The sequence below is a fragment of the Colius striatus genome, chromosome 21 (assembly GCF_028858725.1).
Source record: "Colius striatus isolate bColStr4 chromosome 21, bColStr4.1.hap1, whole genome shotgun sequence".
Classification (NCBI taxonomy): domain Eukaryota; kingdom Metazoa; phylum Chordata; class Aves; order Coliiformes; family Coliidae; genus Colius; species Colius striatus.
The window spans coordinates 893,442-911,005 of record NC_084779.1 but is presented as its reverse complement, the minus strand read 5'-3'; the positions used below and the strand labels follow the sequence as shown (position 1 = coordinate 911,005).

General features: G+C 58.6%; 1 protein-coding gene and 3 long non-coding RNA genes across 4 annotated transcripts; all 4 read right to left on the bottom strand.

Moving 5' to 3' along the window:
• Positions 1-2,016: 2,016 nt before the first annotated feature.
• On the bottom strand, positions 2,017-10,592 carry LOC133627489 (fas-binding factor 1 homolog). The gene is made up of 18 exons (XM_062013227.1): positions 10,516-10,592; positions 10,301-10,375; positions 9,928-10,022; positions 9,208-9,266; positions 8,457-8,501; positions 8,231-8,365; positions 7,926-8,026; positions 7,279-7,485; positions 6,709-6,816; positions 6,299-6,426; positions 5,902-6,020; positions 5,663-5,785; positions 5,213-5,320; positions 3,706-3,861; positions 3,392-3,529; positions 3,158-3,290; positions 2,684-2,856; positions 2,017-2,181 (listed from the first exon to the last, which is right to left on the bottom strand). The coding sequence occupies exons 1-18, from the start codon at positions 10,590-10,592 to the stop codon at positions 2,017-2,019; spliced, it is 2,145 nt and encodes a 714-aa protein (XP_061869211.1).
• Positions 10,593-10,972: 380 nt separating this feature from the next.
• Positions 10,973-11,962, bottom strand: LOC133627442 (uncharacterized). Its single transcript, XR_009820197.1, has 3 exons — positions 11,856-11,962; positions 11,515-11,617; positions 10,973-11,359 (listed from the first exon to the last, which is right to left on the bottom strand). It is a non-coding gene; the product is annotated as an uncharacterized LOC133627442 (long non-coding RNA).
• Positions 11,963-13,172: 1,210 nt separating this feature from the next.
• On the bottom strand, positions 13,173-14,131 carry LOC133627443 (uncharacterized). Its single transcript, XR_009820198.1, has 3 exons — positions 14,025-14,131; positions 13,684-13,786; positions 13,173-13,527 (listed from the first exon to the last, which is right to left on the bottom strand). It is a non-coding gene; the product is annotated as an uncharacterized LOC133627443 (long non-coding RNA).
• Positions 14,132-15,347: 1,216 nt separating this feature from the next.
• Positions 15,348-16,321, bottom strand: LOC133627441 (uncharacterized). Its single transcript, XR_009820196.1, has 3 exons — positions 16,232-16,321; positions 15,891-15,993; positions 15,348-15,735 (listed from the first exon to the last, which is right to left on the bottom strand). It is a non-coding gene; the product is annotated as an uncharacterized LOC133627441 (long non-coding RNA).
• Between the last annotated feature and the right edge of the window lie 1,243 nt (positions 16,322-17,564).

Here is a 17,564-nt window from a genome sequence, read left to right as displayed (position 1 = left end):
CCTGGTCCTGCAGAACCGCAGCCCGACTCCTTGGGCTGGGAAATGTCAAGGACTTCTCTGTCTCGCAAGATCGGGGCGTCCTCGAGCTCAGCGTGCGGCTGCACTTCAAGGCCACCAAGGTGCTCAGGCTCAAGGACAAGATCTGCCTGGAGGTGAGGGGCCTGGAGAGGGCTCAGGCCTGTGTTCTTAGGGAGGGAGGCTGGGAGGGAGACGGAGCCTGCCCAGGGCAAAGGGATGAGCCTGCCTCAGATTGCTTCCTGCCTGCACGGCCGAGGCCAGGCTCTGAACCGCCGGGGCCTCGCACCCAGGGATTATGTTTTGGGAAGCAAGTGTCTACTGCAGTGGTCTTGTAGCTTGAGCTGAATGGGAGAAGTGTGCTGTGGAGGCGGGAGGAGATGTGCCTGATGGGCCCATGGGTGCTGTGATCCCAGCTGCTGCTGCCTCAGCCTGGGTTCTACAGACACGTGGTGCATCCCCGAGCACCTGCGTCACCCCGAGACCCAGCGCTGTGGCCGCCAGCTGTCTCCTAAGGTTTCACAAACGAGTCCCATTGTCTGACTCGATTCTTTCTGGGGTGCCTTGTTGCCACAGGACTTGCCTTTCACGGCCCAGGACGGTGTTCCAGGCAGTAGCATGAGGCACAGGATCTGTTTCCAGCCATGCAGTGGTCGCTTCCACCACGGTGAGCACTTAGTGCTTGCCTCAGCATGTGGGAGTGTGCTAGAGTCCATCTGCCAGGCCTCTCTGCACTGGTATTTGAGCCATTGTCCTTCAGAGCACAGAGACTTCAACCGCTTGGCTTGTTTGAGGGCAGCATATCTTGCATCCATGGACAACCTGTGCAACAGCCCATCTAGAGCTGCATCTCTTCCTTGGTGGCCTGAGGCATCGTGGGCCCCCCGAGCTACAAACATTCACATTTCCATTGCCAGTCCCAACACACCTGGGCCACTGCCATCCTGGCTCCTGTTTGTGCTGATGTTCTTCAGGGGCCTGGTTCCTGGGTACATGGCATCTCGGTGGCACACCATCACAGCCAGCTTCTCCAGGTGGGCAGCGATGCCTGGCCTCAATGAGGCAGCCCAGATGGGGTGGCCCTGGCATTGCCAGTTGTTCTGTCTCCATGGTTGCAGCCACCCCACAGAGCATTTGCCACCAGCCAAGAGTCACTACAAACTATTGGCCATTTTTCTCATTGGGGGATGTCTAAAGCCAGCTGGGAGGCTTCCACCTCTGTCACCTGACTCCAATGCCCCTCTCCTTCTGCAGCTTGTGCCACGTGTCACAGGGGACGCCCCACAGCCACCTTCCAGCTCCGATGCTGTCCCACAGCACAACAGGAGCCATCGGTGAGCGACACACTTTGCTTCTCATCTGCTGAGAGCTTAGTACATGGTGGGGCCTCTTCAGCATCTGCCAGCTCCTTCTCAGGCAGTAGTCCAGAGCTCTTGCCCTCTGGCCAGTTGGTGATCACGTGCAGGATGCTGGGGTGACTGCGGTTTCCTACAGGAGCTCACTGAGTGCTCAACACAACCCCCTCACTCCATGTGGCGTCAGTCGCCTGATGTGTGGAGGAGACCCTCCCTTTGGACACCCAGCCCAGCACTGGCAGTTGGGTGCTGAGAACAGTCCTGCTTCCATGCCAATTCCTTCTGAGGCAGCTCAAACTCCTTCATCTGCTGCCAGTCTCCCCTTCTTGGTGGGAGTGCACCGGGCCTCGGATCCTCTGCATCCCTGACTCAAGAAGCCCAGGGCTCAGCCTCCAGCCTCCCCACGTGCTTCTAGCCAGAGGCTCCAGGTAGGGCCATTCTCTCCAGCTGCAGTGCAGAGCACGTTTGTCACGTCTGGTCCTGTTCAGACTGGCCCAAGGGACACCACCTGAGCAGCCTCTCGTTTAATTTGTTGAAAGCCTTGTCGTTGTTCAGAGCCCCATTTGACATAGTTTTTCTTCCAGGTGACTCGATAGAGAGGATTTACAGCAGCTGGGAATGTGCAGCCTCCAAAAGCCCACAATGCCTAAGAAAGCTTGGGTTTCTTTGTCACCAGTTGGTGGAGACGTGGCTGCAGTTTTGCTGGTGTGAGATGTGCTGACCACCATCCTCGTGACCGAGCTGACGTGTGATAGGATGATTTTGTCAGACTCTCCAGGTAGAACTCCTCATTCTCTAAGAAATCATGGTCCTGAGAAGAAAGGGATGATGGGACAGATATCAGAGTGCAACACAAACGGAGTCACAGCCCGGGGTGTCACTGGGTGAGGAAAGTACCCCGAATCCTACAGAAGCAGCCTGAAAGAGCAGCCCAGCCTGGAGAAAGCCCCAGCAGGGAAGCAGGGGGCTGAAGGGAGGGGACTGGCACATCACAAAGCCAGAGTCCAGCAGAGATGGCTTCTCCCAGTCAGGGATGGTGTGAGGAGAGGGATGAACCATCAGGTCCTGCATGTTATCAATGAACCTGAGACAAGCTGTGAAGGTTCACCCCTCCTTGCTTCTGGCATCACTCTTCTAGGTGTGACAGGTCCTCTAGGTCCTCTTCTGGAAGCCCACCCAGCCCAACAGCTCAGTAATGGTCTGAGGAGACACCCCATGCTGTGGCTGCCGGCCTCAAAGCACGCTTTAGCCAGCCCTGTTCCCATCCAGCCGGTTCCAAGCCCCTTCTCCAGCCCCAGCCTCCTCCCCCTCACCTGCTGGGCCCTGAACTTCAGCAGCAGCAGTGTGGCGTCAATGAGCTCGGTGCCGCTGGCTGTGGCCAGGGTGTCCCTGCCAGCCCCAGGGCTGTGCTGAGGGAGCACCCTGACAGGAGCTGGAGGCTCTGCAACAAGACCCCAGCTCTGTGGTGCCGCTGTTGTCAGGGGAACTGCAGACAGAGACAACAGCATTCCTTTTCCAGCTGCCTGCATGTCCCCACAGCAAGGTCCTCCCCAACCACCCACTGCAAATGGGCTTTAATCCAGCTGCCTCTCCCCTTCTGCCCCCTCTACACCCTCCTGGCACTGCCCTGCCTTCAGAGGACAAGGGGCCAACTCATAGCTGAGGTTTATCATCAGGGGAACTAACTCAGCCCTCAGCAACATGCCAAGCCTCCTGAAAAGTGGAATACAAGCGCAGCTCCCCCCCCAGCATGTCCCTTCCCATTGGCAACAGGCAGAAAGCCTTACACAGTGTGCTGGAGAGGCCGTTCACAGGGGCACCGAGGTCCTGGTCTGCAGTCAGCAGCATCATGGGGTTGTTGGGCAGCTCCTCACATCGCTCTTCTAGCTGTCTCCTCTTCAGAGCCGTGCTCAGCCACTCCTGCCCCATCCCCAGGAGAAAGAGAGAGAGACGCTGTTGGCAAAGGTTGAGGCCCTCAACACGGTGGCTTCAGGCCAAGAAGGAAAGGCGAGGGGGTGTACCTCCTGCAGGTGCTGTTCCTGCTGCCTCAGCTGCTTCAAGCGCTGCTGCATGGCCTGCAGCCTCCTTGGGTGCTCACACTCCCCCCTGCAAGCCTTCTGCAGCACTCGCTGCCCCCTCTTGTCCTTCTGGGATGAGAGCTGCAAGGTAGAGAGGCTGGGGAGGCTGGGGACAGGGTCCCTTGCTGCTATGGGGCAGGGCTCCTTTCTGCATCCCCTCATTTCCTTCCAGGACAGCACTAGGACTCCTCCTGGCTTGGGGAGGGCTGTGACCCCTCCCAGCTCTGCTGCCAGACTCAGGCAGATGCTGTGCTCACCTTGGCCCTGCTCTGCACCTTCTCTTCCTGCTGCCGGACGCGCTGCGCAGCCACCTTCACCCTCTCCTTCTCCAGCCTCAGCTTCTGCCAGGCCTTATCCTGCAGCTCTCTGGCCTTCTCCAGCTGCTCCTCCTTGGCTTTCAGCTCTGCCAGCTCCTGGGATGGGTACGGGGGAAACCAATGCACTACCTGCCCTGTCCTGTTCACTGTTGTGAGTCTTTCCCAAGTGATGGGAGAGATCTGCCCCCGTTGAGCTTCTCGTGTGTGCCAGTGTGGGGTGCAGAGCAACACCTCCAGGTACTTAAGTAGTGCCCTCATCCATCACCCCTTGGGGACCAGGGCTGGCAGAGCTGGGATTGTACACACACACACACTCCCTTCCCTGGGAAGGACAGAGCCCCTCAACCATGTTGCACACCCTCAAACATGCTCAAAGCAAAACAATTTGTCAGCAGTGGAAATACTCAGGCTGAATGCTTCTTTTCCACTGTGGCAGCTCTGCCACCTTGTCTGTGCCACAGATCCCCTCTGGATAGCCCTAGGAGGGAGCAGAGCTGGCTCTGGCCACGTCCCCATGGCAGGGGGATGTGGAGGAATGGTTAAGGGAGAATGGACATGGATCCCGGGGTATAATGTTAGGCCCGACGGGGCAAGGCAATCTGAGTTCTAGTTATATGAATTTAATGCACAATCAAGACCAGAGTCAGAGCCATGGTTAAAGCAGTTGCTGTCACGTAGTCAGCGCAGACAGCAGGCCGCTTTCTGCTCCTTCAAGGTCGGGCTGTTTTCAGCTAACGAGCTAACAGCTCAAGGTGGAAAACAACCACGGAGAAAAACAAGATGGGAAAATGTGAGGGAGCTTGCTTATGGCAGGAACCGCAAGTAGGATGAACATGAGAATGTAATCTATTAGCTGCTGGTTCTGAGCTAGCTTTGAAGCTGTTGGATATATAAGTTAGAGCCTGCTCTCAATAAAGTGAAGATTTCTGCTATCACTCACATGGAGTAGGACTGATTTCTTCCCACCCAGCTGAGAATCGGACCCTGGGTTGATCGCCACATGAAGTAGGCTTGGAGCTGGTTTTTCAGGCTTCGAGTCTGGTTTCAGACTTCGAGTCTGGTTCATTTTTCAGGCTTCGAGCCTGGTTTTTAGGCCAAGAGCGGAAAACTTCGTGGCAGGGGGAGGCTTTGCTTACACCCACCGTGGGGGTTTCCTCTCATGACGGAGGTGGCTGTGCCTGGTCTGGCTGCCCCAACTCCTCACAGGCAGAGGGGAGAGACAGAGGAACCCACGCTTCTGTCAGCATCTAAAGCAGGCTGGTGGAGGCTGCTCCTGGGGCAGCCTGATTCTCACCACCCCAAGGGACATCTCTGTCTGAAACACCTGAAGGAGCGTAGAGCCTGCCCTGTGGGCATGGGAAGGGGCTGCGCTGCAGTACTTTGGCCAGGCTGCTGATGGTGCCCTCTCCCTGGGAACCCATGTGCCCGTGTCCAGTTCCATCCTCACCCTGCTCTGCTGCTGCTGGGCACGAAGTTCAGCCCACTCAGTCGCCAGCTTCTGGTACTCCTCTGAGCACTTCTGCACCACCAACTGCTGCTCCGCCAGAAAAGTGCTCTGCAGAATGTCACAAGAGAGGGAGAGGCAAAGCACTGAGTCCCCTTTGCTGATGGATTTTTCTCCTTCAGCCCATCTCTGCCACCAAACATTAGGCAACATCCAGAAGCTGGTTCAAGCTCCCAGTGCTTGGGGTGAGCCCTGCTTGGAGAGCTCAGCCCCAAGCTTCCAGCTGCCAGGGGACCACTCTGATTGTGAGTCACTGCGCCTGGGGGTGGGATTGAGGGAGCAAAGTGCTGCAGCCCAGAACCCGGCTCCTTCCTCCACCACACAGCGCACTGCAGCCCCGCTCACACTCGGGGCACACGTGAACAGCACCTGGAGCTGTCTGTCCCACCTCACCTTGGCCCTCTCCAGCTCTGCTCGCTCCTTGGAGAGCTGCTGGCTCAGGACTTGCTGCCGCTCCTCCAGCGAGCGCTGCAGAGATCCCACTTGGCACTGCTCCGCCAGCGCCCTGCAGCGCTCCTGGGTTTGGACAGGGAGGAGAGACAGGGGCTGTTCCAGGCTCCTGGGACAACACATACCTATCCCAAACCCAGACAGGAGGGCTGACTCGGGCAAAAGAGACAGCCTGGGCTCACCTGCTCCAGCTGCTGACACTGCTCGCTCAGCCTGGCCTCCACTTTAGCAATCACGTCCTGGTGTCGTCTCTGTTCCTCCTCCATGTCCTTCTGCTGCTGCAACATCCTGTCTTGGAGCACTGTGCAGAGGGAGCAGACGAGCCATGAGCAGCACGAGGTGGGAAGCCCTCTCTGCCCACTCACAGCAGAAAACCTGCATGCATTTGTGCTGCTCCCCTTCTGCACACCCCCAGGACCCCACTTCGTAACGGGGACACCCCGAGGTGTTCAGTGGCCGAGGCAGGCCAGGCTTTGCCAGCCTCGGCTCCCAGTCCCTGCCTGACTCAGGGCACCTTCTCCCCATTTCCTGGGTGCCTCCAGAGCCATTCCAGCACTGACAGATGGCTGACAGACGTACCCCTGAGCTGCTGTGCCCACGTGGCCAGCTCCTGGGAGGTGCTGTGGTGCTTGGCCTCCACCTTGTGCCAGAGCTCGTGCAGATCACTGGAGAACTTCTCCATCCGCTCGATGACGCCGTTCAGAGACCTGCGGAGGAGAGCGAGGAGAAAGTCAACCCTGTGGCACACGCTTCACCTCACTGTGATGGAGGGGGAGATGTGGTGGGCCAAAGGCCAGGCAGTCCTGCCCTGCCCCTCTGTGGGTCACAGCAGAGTGGTGGGAAGACAGAGCTGCTGCTTAGCAGAGTACTGACAGAGAGCAAAGTGCTCAGCAGCCCTGCGAGAGGCAGCAGGGGGAAGAGGGGATGGGCTCTGTTGCCACAGCCTGAGGCTGGTTCTGCGGGGAACACCACGGCCAGGGGGCTGGTACCTGGTGTGTGACGTGGCACTGGTCACCGCATCCACCTCCTGATCCTTCAGTCGCCGCAGCCGCCGCAGCTGCTCGTCGTAGTCCTGGCGCAGCTCCTGGATGGACGTCCTGCGGGACACGGGTGAGGAGCCCACCACGGGCTGTCTCAAAGCCGTGCTCCCCGTGACAGGCACTGTGCAAGAGGCCTGGTCATGGAGCTGAGTGGTGCCAGGAGCTGAGCTGGCGTGGTGGGCTGTCACAGGGCACGCCCCTGACAGCCATCCACATTTGGCACGGACCACATGCAGGGCTTAAGGGCTTCTCTACCAAAACCTGGCTTCTCATTGACCCAAACTACGTGCGACACCAGTGGCTCACTGGACTAAGTAAAAAGGTAAAACATTCTCTCTGAAATGGTACCTCCAGCCACATCTCCCTGTGCCAACCTACAAAGCAAATCCCCATTCCAAAAGCCACTGAGCCACCCACAGCCCAGTGCCTCTCGAGCCTCCTTTCACCGCAGCCCCAGGCTGTTCCCTGGTTCCTTTGCCAAGAGCAGGGCTACTAACCCCACGTGTGTGCTGCTCTCACCTCTGCAGCTCTTGCAGCCGCTTCACCTCCAGCGTGTGCTGCTGCTCCAGTGCTGCCAGCTGCTGCTGGTGCTGTGCCCGCAGCTCTGCCTGCGCCTGCTCCGCGTCCTGGCTCTGCGACAGCAGCTGAGCCCTCAGCTGCTCCAGCTCCTGCCGCAGCCTCTCCTCCTGCCGCCCGTGGCTCTCCTCCAACACCTTCATTTGCCGCCTGCTCGTAGAGGTCACACCAAGGGAGAAGTGTTGCTCTCGTGGCAATACCTGGAGCTCTCCACCCAAAGTGCACGTGGGGATTCAGATCAGTGTTGCTGTGCACATGGGAAACATTCGGCCTCTCCACAGTCAGAGCCTCAAACCCTCCTGCTGCTGCTCAGTGCATTGCACTGGCTGGGGACATGCTGGCAAAGACTTCCTCCAAACCTGTTCCTCCTCCTCACCACCCACCAGACAGTGTTGGTCAGAGTGGACTCCAACCTTGGTTGTTCACCTGTGGGGCTGCTCTCTGTCCCCACCAGGTCCACTCCGACGTGCCTCTGTGCCTGTCCACCCCAAGGATGGACTGGGGAAGCAGCCCAGCCCTCCCTACCTCAGAGGAGATGGCTGCAGGCAAGGATCTGACAGAGGAGGGGAGCACAGGTAAGAGCCTGGTACCTGTAGGGGCTCTCGAGAAGATCCAGGTTCTTCTGGTGCTGCTGCTGGAGACTCTCCAGCAACAGCCTCTGCTGCGTCCGCTCCACCTCCAGCATCTGGACCTGCCGGGCACCCGGGGAGAAGGTCCTTGTGCTGCTCCAGGGACACAGCTCCCACAGCAGCACTCACTCAGTGGCCATGGCTACTTCTGGACAGAGAGGTTTCTCCTCTCTCCCCTGTCACTCTGATGCCATTGGAGTGGACATGAGCCCTTCTCCTCCCGCTGTGTCACCCGTGGCCCCCTTCCAGCAGGTGACGGGGCTCACCTGGCTCTCCAGCTCTGCCACACGGGCCTGGGCGCTGACCAGAGCTGCCCGGCAGCCTGATGCATCCTCACAGAGCTGGGCAGTGCCATGCCCCGGCCTCCTCTCATGCAGCAAGCCCAGGCCTGAGGACTCTGCCTGTGAGGATGGAGAGGGAAGATCAAGGCCCTTCAGGATCCGTGGCTTTGTGGGGTGGCCATCAGCCCACACAGGAAGGCGTGTGTCTCACCTGCAGCTGTGGGGCAGCCTGGAGACGTGTCCTGGGCGTGGGAACCTGCAGAGACACAGGGCTGCTCTCAGGCAGGTCAAGTCCTGAGGGAACATTCTTCCTAGCCTGGGAGTGGTAATTCATACCCAGCTTACTGAGGCCCTTCCTCTACCCTTCCCCAGCCCAACCCTGTTGCTGGCCTGGCTCCCTTCTGATGCTCAGCAGCCCCTATCCCAGACAAAATGATGTTGGGCTCCTCTTGCTGTGGGGGTAGATTCAAGGAGAAGGCCGGCAGCTCTCGGGGAGACAGCAGCTGTCCTGCCATGAAGGCAGGGCAAGGAGGCCCAGGCAGACGTGAAAAGGGGCTTCAAAGACAAAGCAAGAGCTGCCCTCTCTGCCAAAGGCTCTGATGGCCCTCCAGTGCTCTAGAAACCATCTCCGAGTATCCTCACTACCATGCTGAGGAAGCCAATTCCTCTATCAACTGCAATCTCTGCTGTTAATATGACGTATATGTGCCTGGAGAAGTCTGTACATGCTGCTCAGGCAATGCAGCAGTGTCAACTGCTGTGATTTACAAAGCATCCACAGCACATGTGCTTTGGCCTGATAAATACAACTTGTGGTATCCCAGAGCTCTCCCAACACTTTCCCTCCATGAACCCAGGCTCCCATGGATGCACAGAGCTGGATGACGAGGAGTTGGCAGCAGAGGGCCATCAGCACAAGCCTGATCCTGCACCTCACAGGGCCACAGGCCCAGCAGACCTACCTGAGCAAGTGGGACAGGGCCCTGCACCTCCTGCTCTCCTGGCAATAAGGCTGTAGAGGCTGAAAATGGAACAAGTCTGCCATTCAGACATGGCAACAGCAATCATCCCGTCCCAGAAGGACAAAGGTCTGGCTCTCCCGGGCAGAGTGAGAAGGGTCCTGCTCTGCTCTGGTGGGTGGTGATGGGGACAGAGGGTCAGGCAGGCCTGTCCATTCCTGCACCCCCACAATGCTGGCACTCTGCCCTGCAGAGAAAGGCTGAGGGCAAAGCATGGCTCCTCCTCCATCTCCATCACCTAGGGAGGAGGCTGAATCCTAAAAGAGTTGCTTTCAGTAGGCTCTGAACTGGTGCACAGCTTCAGCCCAGACACAGCACTAGTGGGACCAGCACGTGGGCAGGAAGAGGGAAGGGGGAAGAGAGAAAGGACAGCATGAACTCATGCCCACCAAGAGAAACCAAGTCTTTTGCAGCCCTCTGAAAGCCCAAAGGCAGCCCTGCAGAGTTCAGTGTGCCCCAGCACCGTGTCTCCACCACACCACAAAAGGGGGATGGTGGGATCCTGCAGCGTGGCAAACTGCTCCCACACCGGCTGCTCAAAGCCTGGGCAGCAACTCCATGGCCAAGGGCAATGCTGTGCCTCCTGATTTGTTCTTGTTTTGCAGGGCAGGGGGAGCCTCTCTGCATCCTGCTGCCCAAGCTGCACAATCCCAGGAAACGCACCCAGGGCGCTGGTGTCTCCGGAGGGATCCTCCTTCTCAGCCTCCGACGCCTGAGCTGAGGCTCCTTTCGTGGTGCTGAGCCAGGGCACCGGCTGCCTGCAGGGGCAGAGACACAAGTGATGCACAGCAGGGAGAGGCACACAGATATTGCTCTGCTTGCCATTGAAGTTGAAAGCTTGGCTTTCCTAGTGCTCCAACACACAAGAACCCAACCCACATGCCGAGCTGCCCTCCCTCCTAGCTACAGAGGTCTCAGGCCCAAAGGGATCGCTGCTGGCTCCCAGCCCCCCCCACTCCCCCACTGCACACACGCAGCTGCTTTCTGCAGGACATCTGTCCCACGGAGGGTGCCCGAGAGCTGACAGAGGCCTTACCCAGAGCTGTCTGCACTGGCTGTGTCCTGCAGGGCAGCTGCCTGCTGTGGGGCTCCTGTGGAGGCGGCTGGATGACTGCAGGCAGAAACACCAGATGTGGAAGAGCTCAGGGAAGGCAAGATCCTGTCCCCAACACCAATTCCTGCCTTGCAGCTGAAAGCCTCTGTCTCAAAACCTCCATCACTGCTGTTCCTACTCGTTTCATCCCCCCTCACCCCGGACAGCAGCAGCCCCAGCTAACACAGCCCTGCACATCACACACGGCTCTCTGCAATTCCCTTCTGCGCCTCATTCCAACGGCACAAGGCTCAACCTGTGCCGGTGGAAACTCAGCAGGAGGAGGCGGTGTGTCTGGAACTAGGAGGAACGAAGGGGAATGCAAACAGTAACAAGGAACACAGCGTGTGATGTGGGGCTGTGCTTATCCAGGACAGCTCTGCAAGACCTGGGACAGCGGGTGCGATTCTGGCCACAACAGCAAGGTGAGCCTGGAGGGCTGCAGGCTGGATCAAGTAGGAGAAAGCCCTGCGCTAATACTCCACCCCAAGACAAACTAGCGCTTACAACTAATGGCCTCAATCTGAGACGAGGCTTTGGGAGAGGTGCTGCTGGAGCAGCTACACGTGGAGCAAACGGGAGCAGCGTGGCCATCAACTGTGCCTTTACCTGACAGCAGGACGGGGATGCAGCCTTTCCCCTGGGGCCTCCGAGGCCTCGGCATTCCTCTCCTGGGCCTTGGCCTGCGCTTGGGCTTTCTTGCGAGCCAAGGCAGCGATCAGCCAGTCCTCCTCCTCCAGCGGGGCCGCTTTAGCTGCCGCCTCCTCTGCAGCCGGGACGTGGCTGGCGGGGCCAGGCCGTGCGGCCGGGGCAGGGCTGGGGCGGCTCACGGCAGGGCTGCCCTTCGCTGCAGGCAGCGGCTCCCACTCACACCAATCCTCATCCTTCCAGCCCAGCCAGTCGGCTCCAGCCGCCCTGCCCCGCACCGTGCGCCTGCTGCCTGCAGGAGCAGCTTTGGGGTGCAGCTCTGCTTTCACTTGGCTGCTCGTGTCGCTGGAAAACCTGCCGCAAGGAGAAGCAGTTCCATCTGTGCCCGAGGGGCCCGGGAACCCTGCCCCTGGGAGGGAGCCCTGCCTGCAAGGGGACCCCAGGGCCCCTGCCTGCCCTGTCGCAGGGGCAGTGTGCCTGGAGCTAGGGACACACACGCAGCACCACACCTGACAGACCGCCTCCTCGCCACTGGGCTCTTGGGTGTGGAGGCCACCGAGGACTCGTACTCGCCAGACACATCATCTTTCCTCTTCCAGTCCTCTTCCTTCTCTGTTCAAACAAGCAGCCTTGAGTCAATGCCCAGAGGAGCAACTGGGTGCAAAGACGCCAGCCCCCCCGCTCCTCTGCAGCTACATGTGACGCCACACATTCCTCCCCACAGCCTTGTGGCTGGCATATCTCTAATGCAACCCCTTTGGCTCTCCTTCCACTTTTTGTTCCCAGATGAAGACATCCCCTGCTCATTCCCAATCAAGTTGTGAAGACAAAAGTAAAATCTCCCTCTAACCTTTCTCAGGAGCTAACAGCTTCCCTGGGGCTTTAGCTCGTCCTTCTCCCAAGGAACCCCATTCCTCAGGACCTTTCACTGTTGTCTTCTCTGCTGCAGAACTGGGCTTTGATATCCCCAGGAGATCAGCTTCCAGGTCATCCATATCCTGGGAAGCAAGGGGACAAGGATGGGAGCAGGGTGAGCACTGCTGGAGGCCACGGCTGGAGGCACGGTGTGGGGAGAGGGAGGCATTTCCACACTCACCTTCAGGTTCTGCAGCAGATTCTCCGCGTCTGTGGCAGAGGCCCTGGGTCCCTGTGTGCCAGGGAGAGGAGAGATCAGAGATGAGCAGACTTTGGAAACTTCCCCCCCCCTCACTCCAGCCTCTGCTTTTCCTCGGTTTATGAGAAAGAAGAGCACATGAGCACCTTTGGGTGCCCTTCTCACTCAAAACCTCCCTGTGCCTTGCTTCTGTTGCTGAGATTCTGCTGCCTCAGGGACAAGCATCAGGAAAACTCAAAGGCATTGATTTGGGCAAGCGTTCTTCTTACAACACTTTCCCTGAAGTGCACCCAGGAAGGCTGCAGCAGCACATAATTCCTGGCACCTGGAAGCCTTTCTCCCCCCATCCACCCACTCCCCTGTCCCATCTTCCCCACTCCACAGGGATGCCACAGAGGGGTTACCTCTTCAGACACATTGCACAGTCCATCTCCCATATCCCACTACTGACTTGGACACGGGGAGATCAGGGGCAATCTTAGCCCAGCCCAGTCCCAGCCCTTGACACATTTGGGCTCTCTCCTGAAATATGGACTCACCCCTGCAGCTTTGCTGTCCTCTGCAGAGAGCTTGCTGAAGAAATCATCCCCTAGAACAGAGCTGTGACACAAGTCTGAGTGTTAGCAGCACCACACGTGAGCTCAGCAAGAGTGTCCTAAGGACAGTCAGGCCAGGCAGTGGGAAATGGAGAGAGCACACGGCCACACCACAGCAGCCACATCACAAAACATACAACGAGGCTCAAATAGCACTGGGATAAAAGACTGCAGTGCTGGCACTACTGCATTTAAGCAAGGAGCCGTTCAAAGGGAGATTTACAGCAGATGTAGCGGGTTGGCGGCACCCAGCTCTTGCTGCACAGCTTCAGGTGCTGGGCTCCCAGGGCTCCACCCCAAGACAAACTAGCGCTTACAACTAATGGCCTCAATCTGAGACGAGGCTTTGGGAGAGGTGCTGCTGGAGCAGCTACACGTGGAGCAAACGGGAGCAGCGTGGCCATCAACTGTGCCTTTACCTGACAGCAGGACGGGGATGCGGCCTTTCCCCTGGGGCCTCCGAGGCCTCGGCATTCCTCTCCTGGGCCTTGGCCTGCGCTTGGGCTTTCTTGCGAGCCAAGGCAGCGATCAGCCAGTCCTCCTCCTCCAGCGGGGCCGCTTTAGCTGCCGCCTCCTCTGCAGCCGGGACGTGGCTGGCGGGGCCAGGCCGTGCGGCCGGGGCAGGGCTGGGGCGGCTCACGGCAGGGCTGCCCTTCGCTGCAGGCAGCGGCTCCCACTCACACCAATCCTCATCCTTCCAGCCCAGCCAGTCGGCTCCAGCCGCCCTGCCCCGCACCGTGCGCCTGCTGCCTGCAGGAGCAGCTTTGGGGTGCAGCTCTGCTTTCACTTGGCTGCTCGTGTCGCTGGAAAACCTGCCGCAAGGAGAAGCAGTTCCATCTGTGCCCGAGGGGCCCTGGGAACCCTGCCCCTGGGAGGGAGCCCTGCCTGCAAGGGGACCCCAGGGCCCCTGCCTGCCCTGTCGCAGGGGCAGTGTGCCTGGAGCTAGGGACACACACGCAGCACCACACCTGACAGACCGCCTCCTCGCCACTGGGCTCTTGGGTGTGGAGGCCACCGAGGACTCGTACTCGCCAGACACATCATCTTTCCTCTTCCAGTCCTCTTCCTTCTCTGTTCAAACAAGCAGCCTTGAGTCAATGCCCAGAGGAGCAACTGGGTGCAAAGACGCCAGCCCCCCTGCTCCTCTGCAGCTACATGTGACGCCACACATTCCTCCCCACAGCCTTGTGGCTGGCATATCTCTAATGCAACCCCTTTGGCTCTCCTTCCACTTTTTGTTCCCAGATGAAGACATCCCCTGCTCATTCCCAATCAAGTTGTGAAGACAAAAGTAAAATCTCCCTCTAACCTTTCTCAGGAGCTAACAGCTTCCCTGGGGCTTTAGCTCGTCCTTCTCCCAAGGAACCCCATTCCTCAGGACCTTTCACTGTTGTCTTCTCTGCTGCAGAACTGGGCTTTGATATCCCCAGGAGATCAGCTTCCAGGTCATCCATATCCTGGGAAGCAAGGGGACAAGGATGGGAGCAGGGTGAGCACTGCTAAGGCCTCAGTGTCACTGCTCCCTTTGGAAGCTGATGCTGGAGGCCACGGCTGGAGGCACGGTGTGGGGAGAGGGAGGCATTTCCACACTCACCTTCAGGTTCTGCAGCAGATTCTCCGCGTCTGTGGCAGAGGCCCTGGGTCCCTGTGTGCCAGGGAGGGGAGAGATCAGAGATGAGCAGACTTTGGAAACTTCCCCCCCCCTCACTCCAGCCTCTGCTTTTCCTCGGTTTATGAGAAAGAAGAGCACACGAGCACCTTTGGGTGCCCTTCTCACTCAAAACCTCCCTGTGCCTTGCTTCTGTTGCTGAGATTCTGCTGCCTCAGGGACAAGCATCAGGAAAATTCAAAGGCATTGATTTGGGCAAGCGTTCTTCTTACAACACTTTCCCTGAAGTGCACCCAGGAAGGCTGCAGCAGCACATAATTCCTGGCACCTGGAAGCCTTTCTCCCCCCATCCACCCACTCCCCTGTCCCATCTTCCCCACTCCACAGGGATGCCACAGAGGGGTTACCTCTTCAGACACATTGCACAGTCCATCTCCCATATCCCACTACTGACTTGGACACGGGGAGATCAGGGGCAATCTTAGCCCAGCCCAGTCCCAGCCCTTGACACACTTGGGCTCTCTCCTGAAATATGGACTCACCTCTGCAGCTTTGCTGTCCTCTGCAGAGAGCTTGCTGAAGAAATCATCCCCTAGAACAGAGCTGTGACACAAGTCTGAGTGTTAGCAGCACCACACGTGAGCTCAGCAAGAGTGTCCTAAGGACAGTCAGGCCAGGCAGTGGGAAATGGAGAGAGCACACGGCCACACCACAGCAGCCACATCACAAAACATACAACGAGGCTCAAATAGCACTGGGATAAAAGACTGCAGTGCTGGCACTACTGCATTTAAGCAAGGAGCCGTTCAAAGGGAGATTTACAGCAGATGTAGCGGGTTGGCGGCACCCAGCTCTTGCTGCACAGCTTCAGGTGCTGGGCTCCCAGGGCTCCACCCCAAGACAAACTAGCGCTTACAGCTAATGGCCTCAATCTGAGACGAGGCTTTGGGAGAGGTGCTGCTGGAGCAGCTACACGTGGAGCAAACGGGAGCAGCGTGGCCATCAACTGTGCCTTTACCTGACAGCAGGACGGGGATGCAGCCTTTCCCCTGGGGCCTCCGAGGCCTCGGCATTCCTCTCCTGGGCCTTGGCCTGCGCTTGGGCTTTCTTGCGAGCCAAGGCAGCGATCAGCCAGTCCTCCTCCTCCAGCGGGGCCGCTTTAGCTGCCGCCTCCTCTGCAGCCGGGACGTGGCTGGCGGGGCCAGGCCGTGCGGCCGGGGCAGGGCTGGGGCGGCTCACGGCAGGGCTGCCCTTCGCTGCAGGCAGCGGCTCCCACTCACACCAATCCTCATCCTTCCAGCCCAGCCAGTCGGCTCCAGCCGCCCTGCCCCGCACCGTGCGCCTGCTGCCTGCAGGAGCAGCTTTGGGGTGCAGCTCTGCTTTCACTTGGCTGCTCGTGTCGCTGGAAAACCTGCCGCAAGGAGAAGCAGTTCCATCTGTGCCCGAGGGGCCCGGGAACCCTGCCCCTGGGAGGGAGCCCTGCCTGCAAGGGGACCCCAGGGCCCCTGCCTGCCCTGTCGCAGGGGCAGTGTGCCTGGAGCTAGGGACACACACGCAGCACCACACCTGACAGACCGCCTCCTCGCCACTGGGCTCTTGGGTGTGGAGGCCACCGAGGACTCGTACTCGCCAGACACATCATCTTTCCTCTTCCAGTCCTCTTCCTTCTCTGTTCAAACAAGCAGCCTTGAGTCAATGCCCAGAGGAGCAACTGGGTGCAAAGACGCCAGCCCCCCTGCTCCTCTGCAGCTACATGTGACGCCACACATTCCTCCCCACAGCCTTGTGGCTGGCATACCTCTAATGCAACCCCTTTGGCTCTCCTTCCACTTTTTGTTCCCAGATGAAGACATCCCCTGCTCATTCCCAATCAAGTTGTGAAGACAAAAGTAAAATCTCCCTCTAACCTTTCTCAGGAGCTAACAGCTTCCCTGGGGCTTTAGCTCGTCCTTCTCCCAAGGAACCCCATTCCTCAGGACCTTTCACTGTTGTCTTCTCTGCTGCAGAACTGGGCTTTGATATCCCCAGGAGATCAGCTTCCAGGTCATCCATATCCTGGGAAGCAAGGGGACAAGGATGGGAGCAGGGTGAGCACTGCTAAGGCCTCAGTGTCACTGCTCCCTTTGGAAGCTGATGCTGGAGGCCACGGCTGGAGGCACGGTATGGGGAGTGGGAGGCATTTCCACACTCACCTTCAGGTTCTGCAGCAGATTCTCTGCGTCTGTGGCAGAGGTCCTGGGTCCCTGTGTGCCAGGGAGGGGAGAGATCAGAGATGAGCAGACTTTGGAAACTTCCCCCCCCCTCACTCCAGCCTCTGCTTTTCCTCGGTTTATGAGAAAGAAGAGCACACGAGCACCTTTGGGTGCCCTTCTCACTCAAAACCTCCCTGTGCCTTGCTTCTGTTGCTGAGATTCTGCTGCCTCAGGGACAAGCATCAGGAAAACTCAAAGGCATTGATTTGGGCAAGTGTTCTTCTTACAACACTTTCCCTGAAGCGCACCCAGGAAGGCTGCAGCAGCACATAATTCCTGGCACCTGGAAGCCTTTCTCCCCCCATCCACCCACTCCCCTGTCCCATCTTCCCCACTCCACAGGGATGCCACAGAGGGGTTACCTCTTCAGACACATTGCACAGTCCATCTCCCATATCCCACTACTGACTTGGACACGGGGAGATCAGGGGCAATCTTAGCCCAGCCCAGTCCCAGCCCTTGACACACTTGGGCTCTCTCCTGAAATATGGACTCACCCCTGCAGCTTTGCTGTCCTCTGCAGAGAGCTTGCTGAAGAAATCATCCCCTAGAACAGAGCTGTGACACAAGTCTGAGTGTTAGCAGCACCACACGTGAGCTCAGCAAGAGTGTCCTAAGGACAGTCAGGCCAGGCAGTGGGAAATGGAGAGAGCACACGGCCACACCACAGCAGCCACATCACAAAACATACAACGAGGCTCAAATAGCACTGGGATAAAAGACTGCAGTGCTGGCACTACTGCATTTAAGCAAGGAGCCGTTCAAAGGGAGATTTACAGCAGATGTAGCGGGTTGGCGGCACCCAGCTCTTGCTGCACAGCTTCAGGTGCTGGGCTCCCAGGGCTCCACCCCAAGACAAACTAGCGCTTACAGCTAATGGCCTCAATCTGAGACGAGGCTTTGGGAGAGGTGCTGCTGGAGCAGCTACACGTGGAGCAAACGGGAGCAGCGTGGCCATCAACTGTGCCTTTACCTGACAGCAGGACGG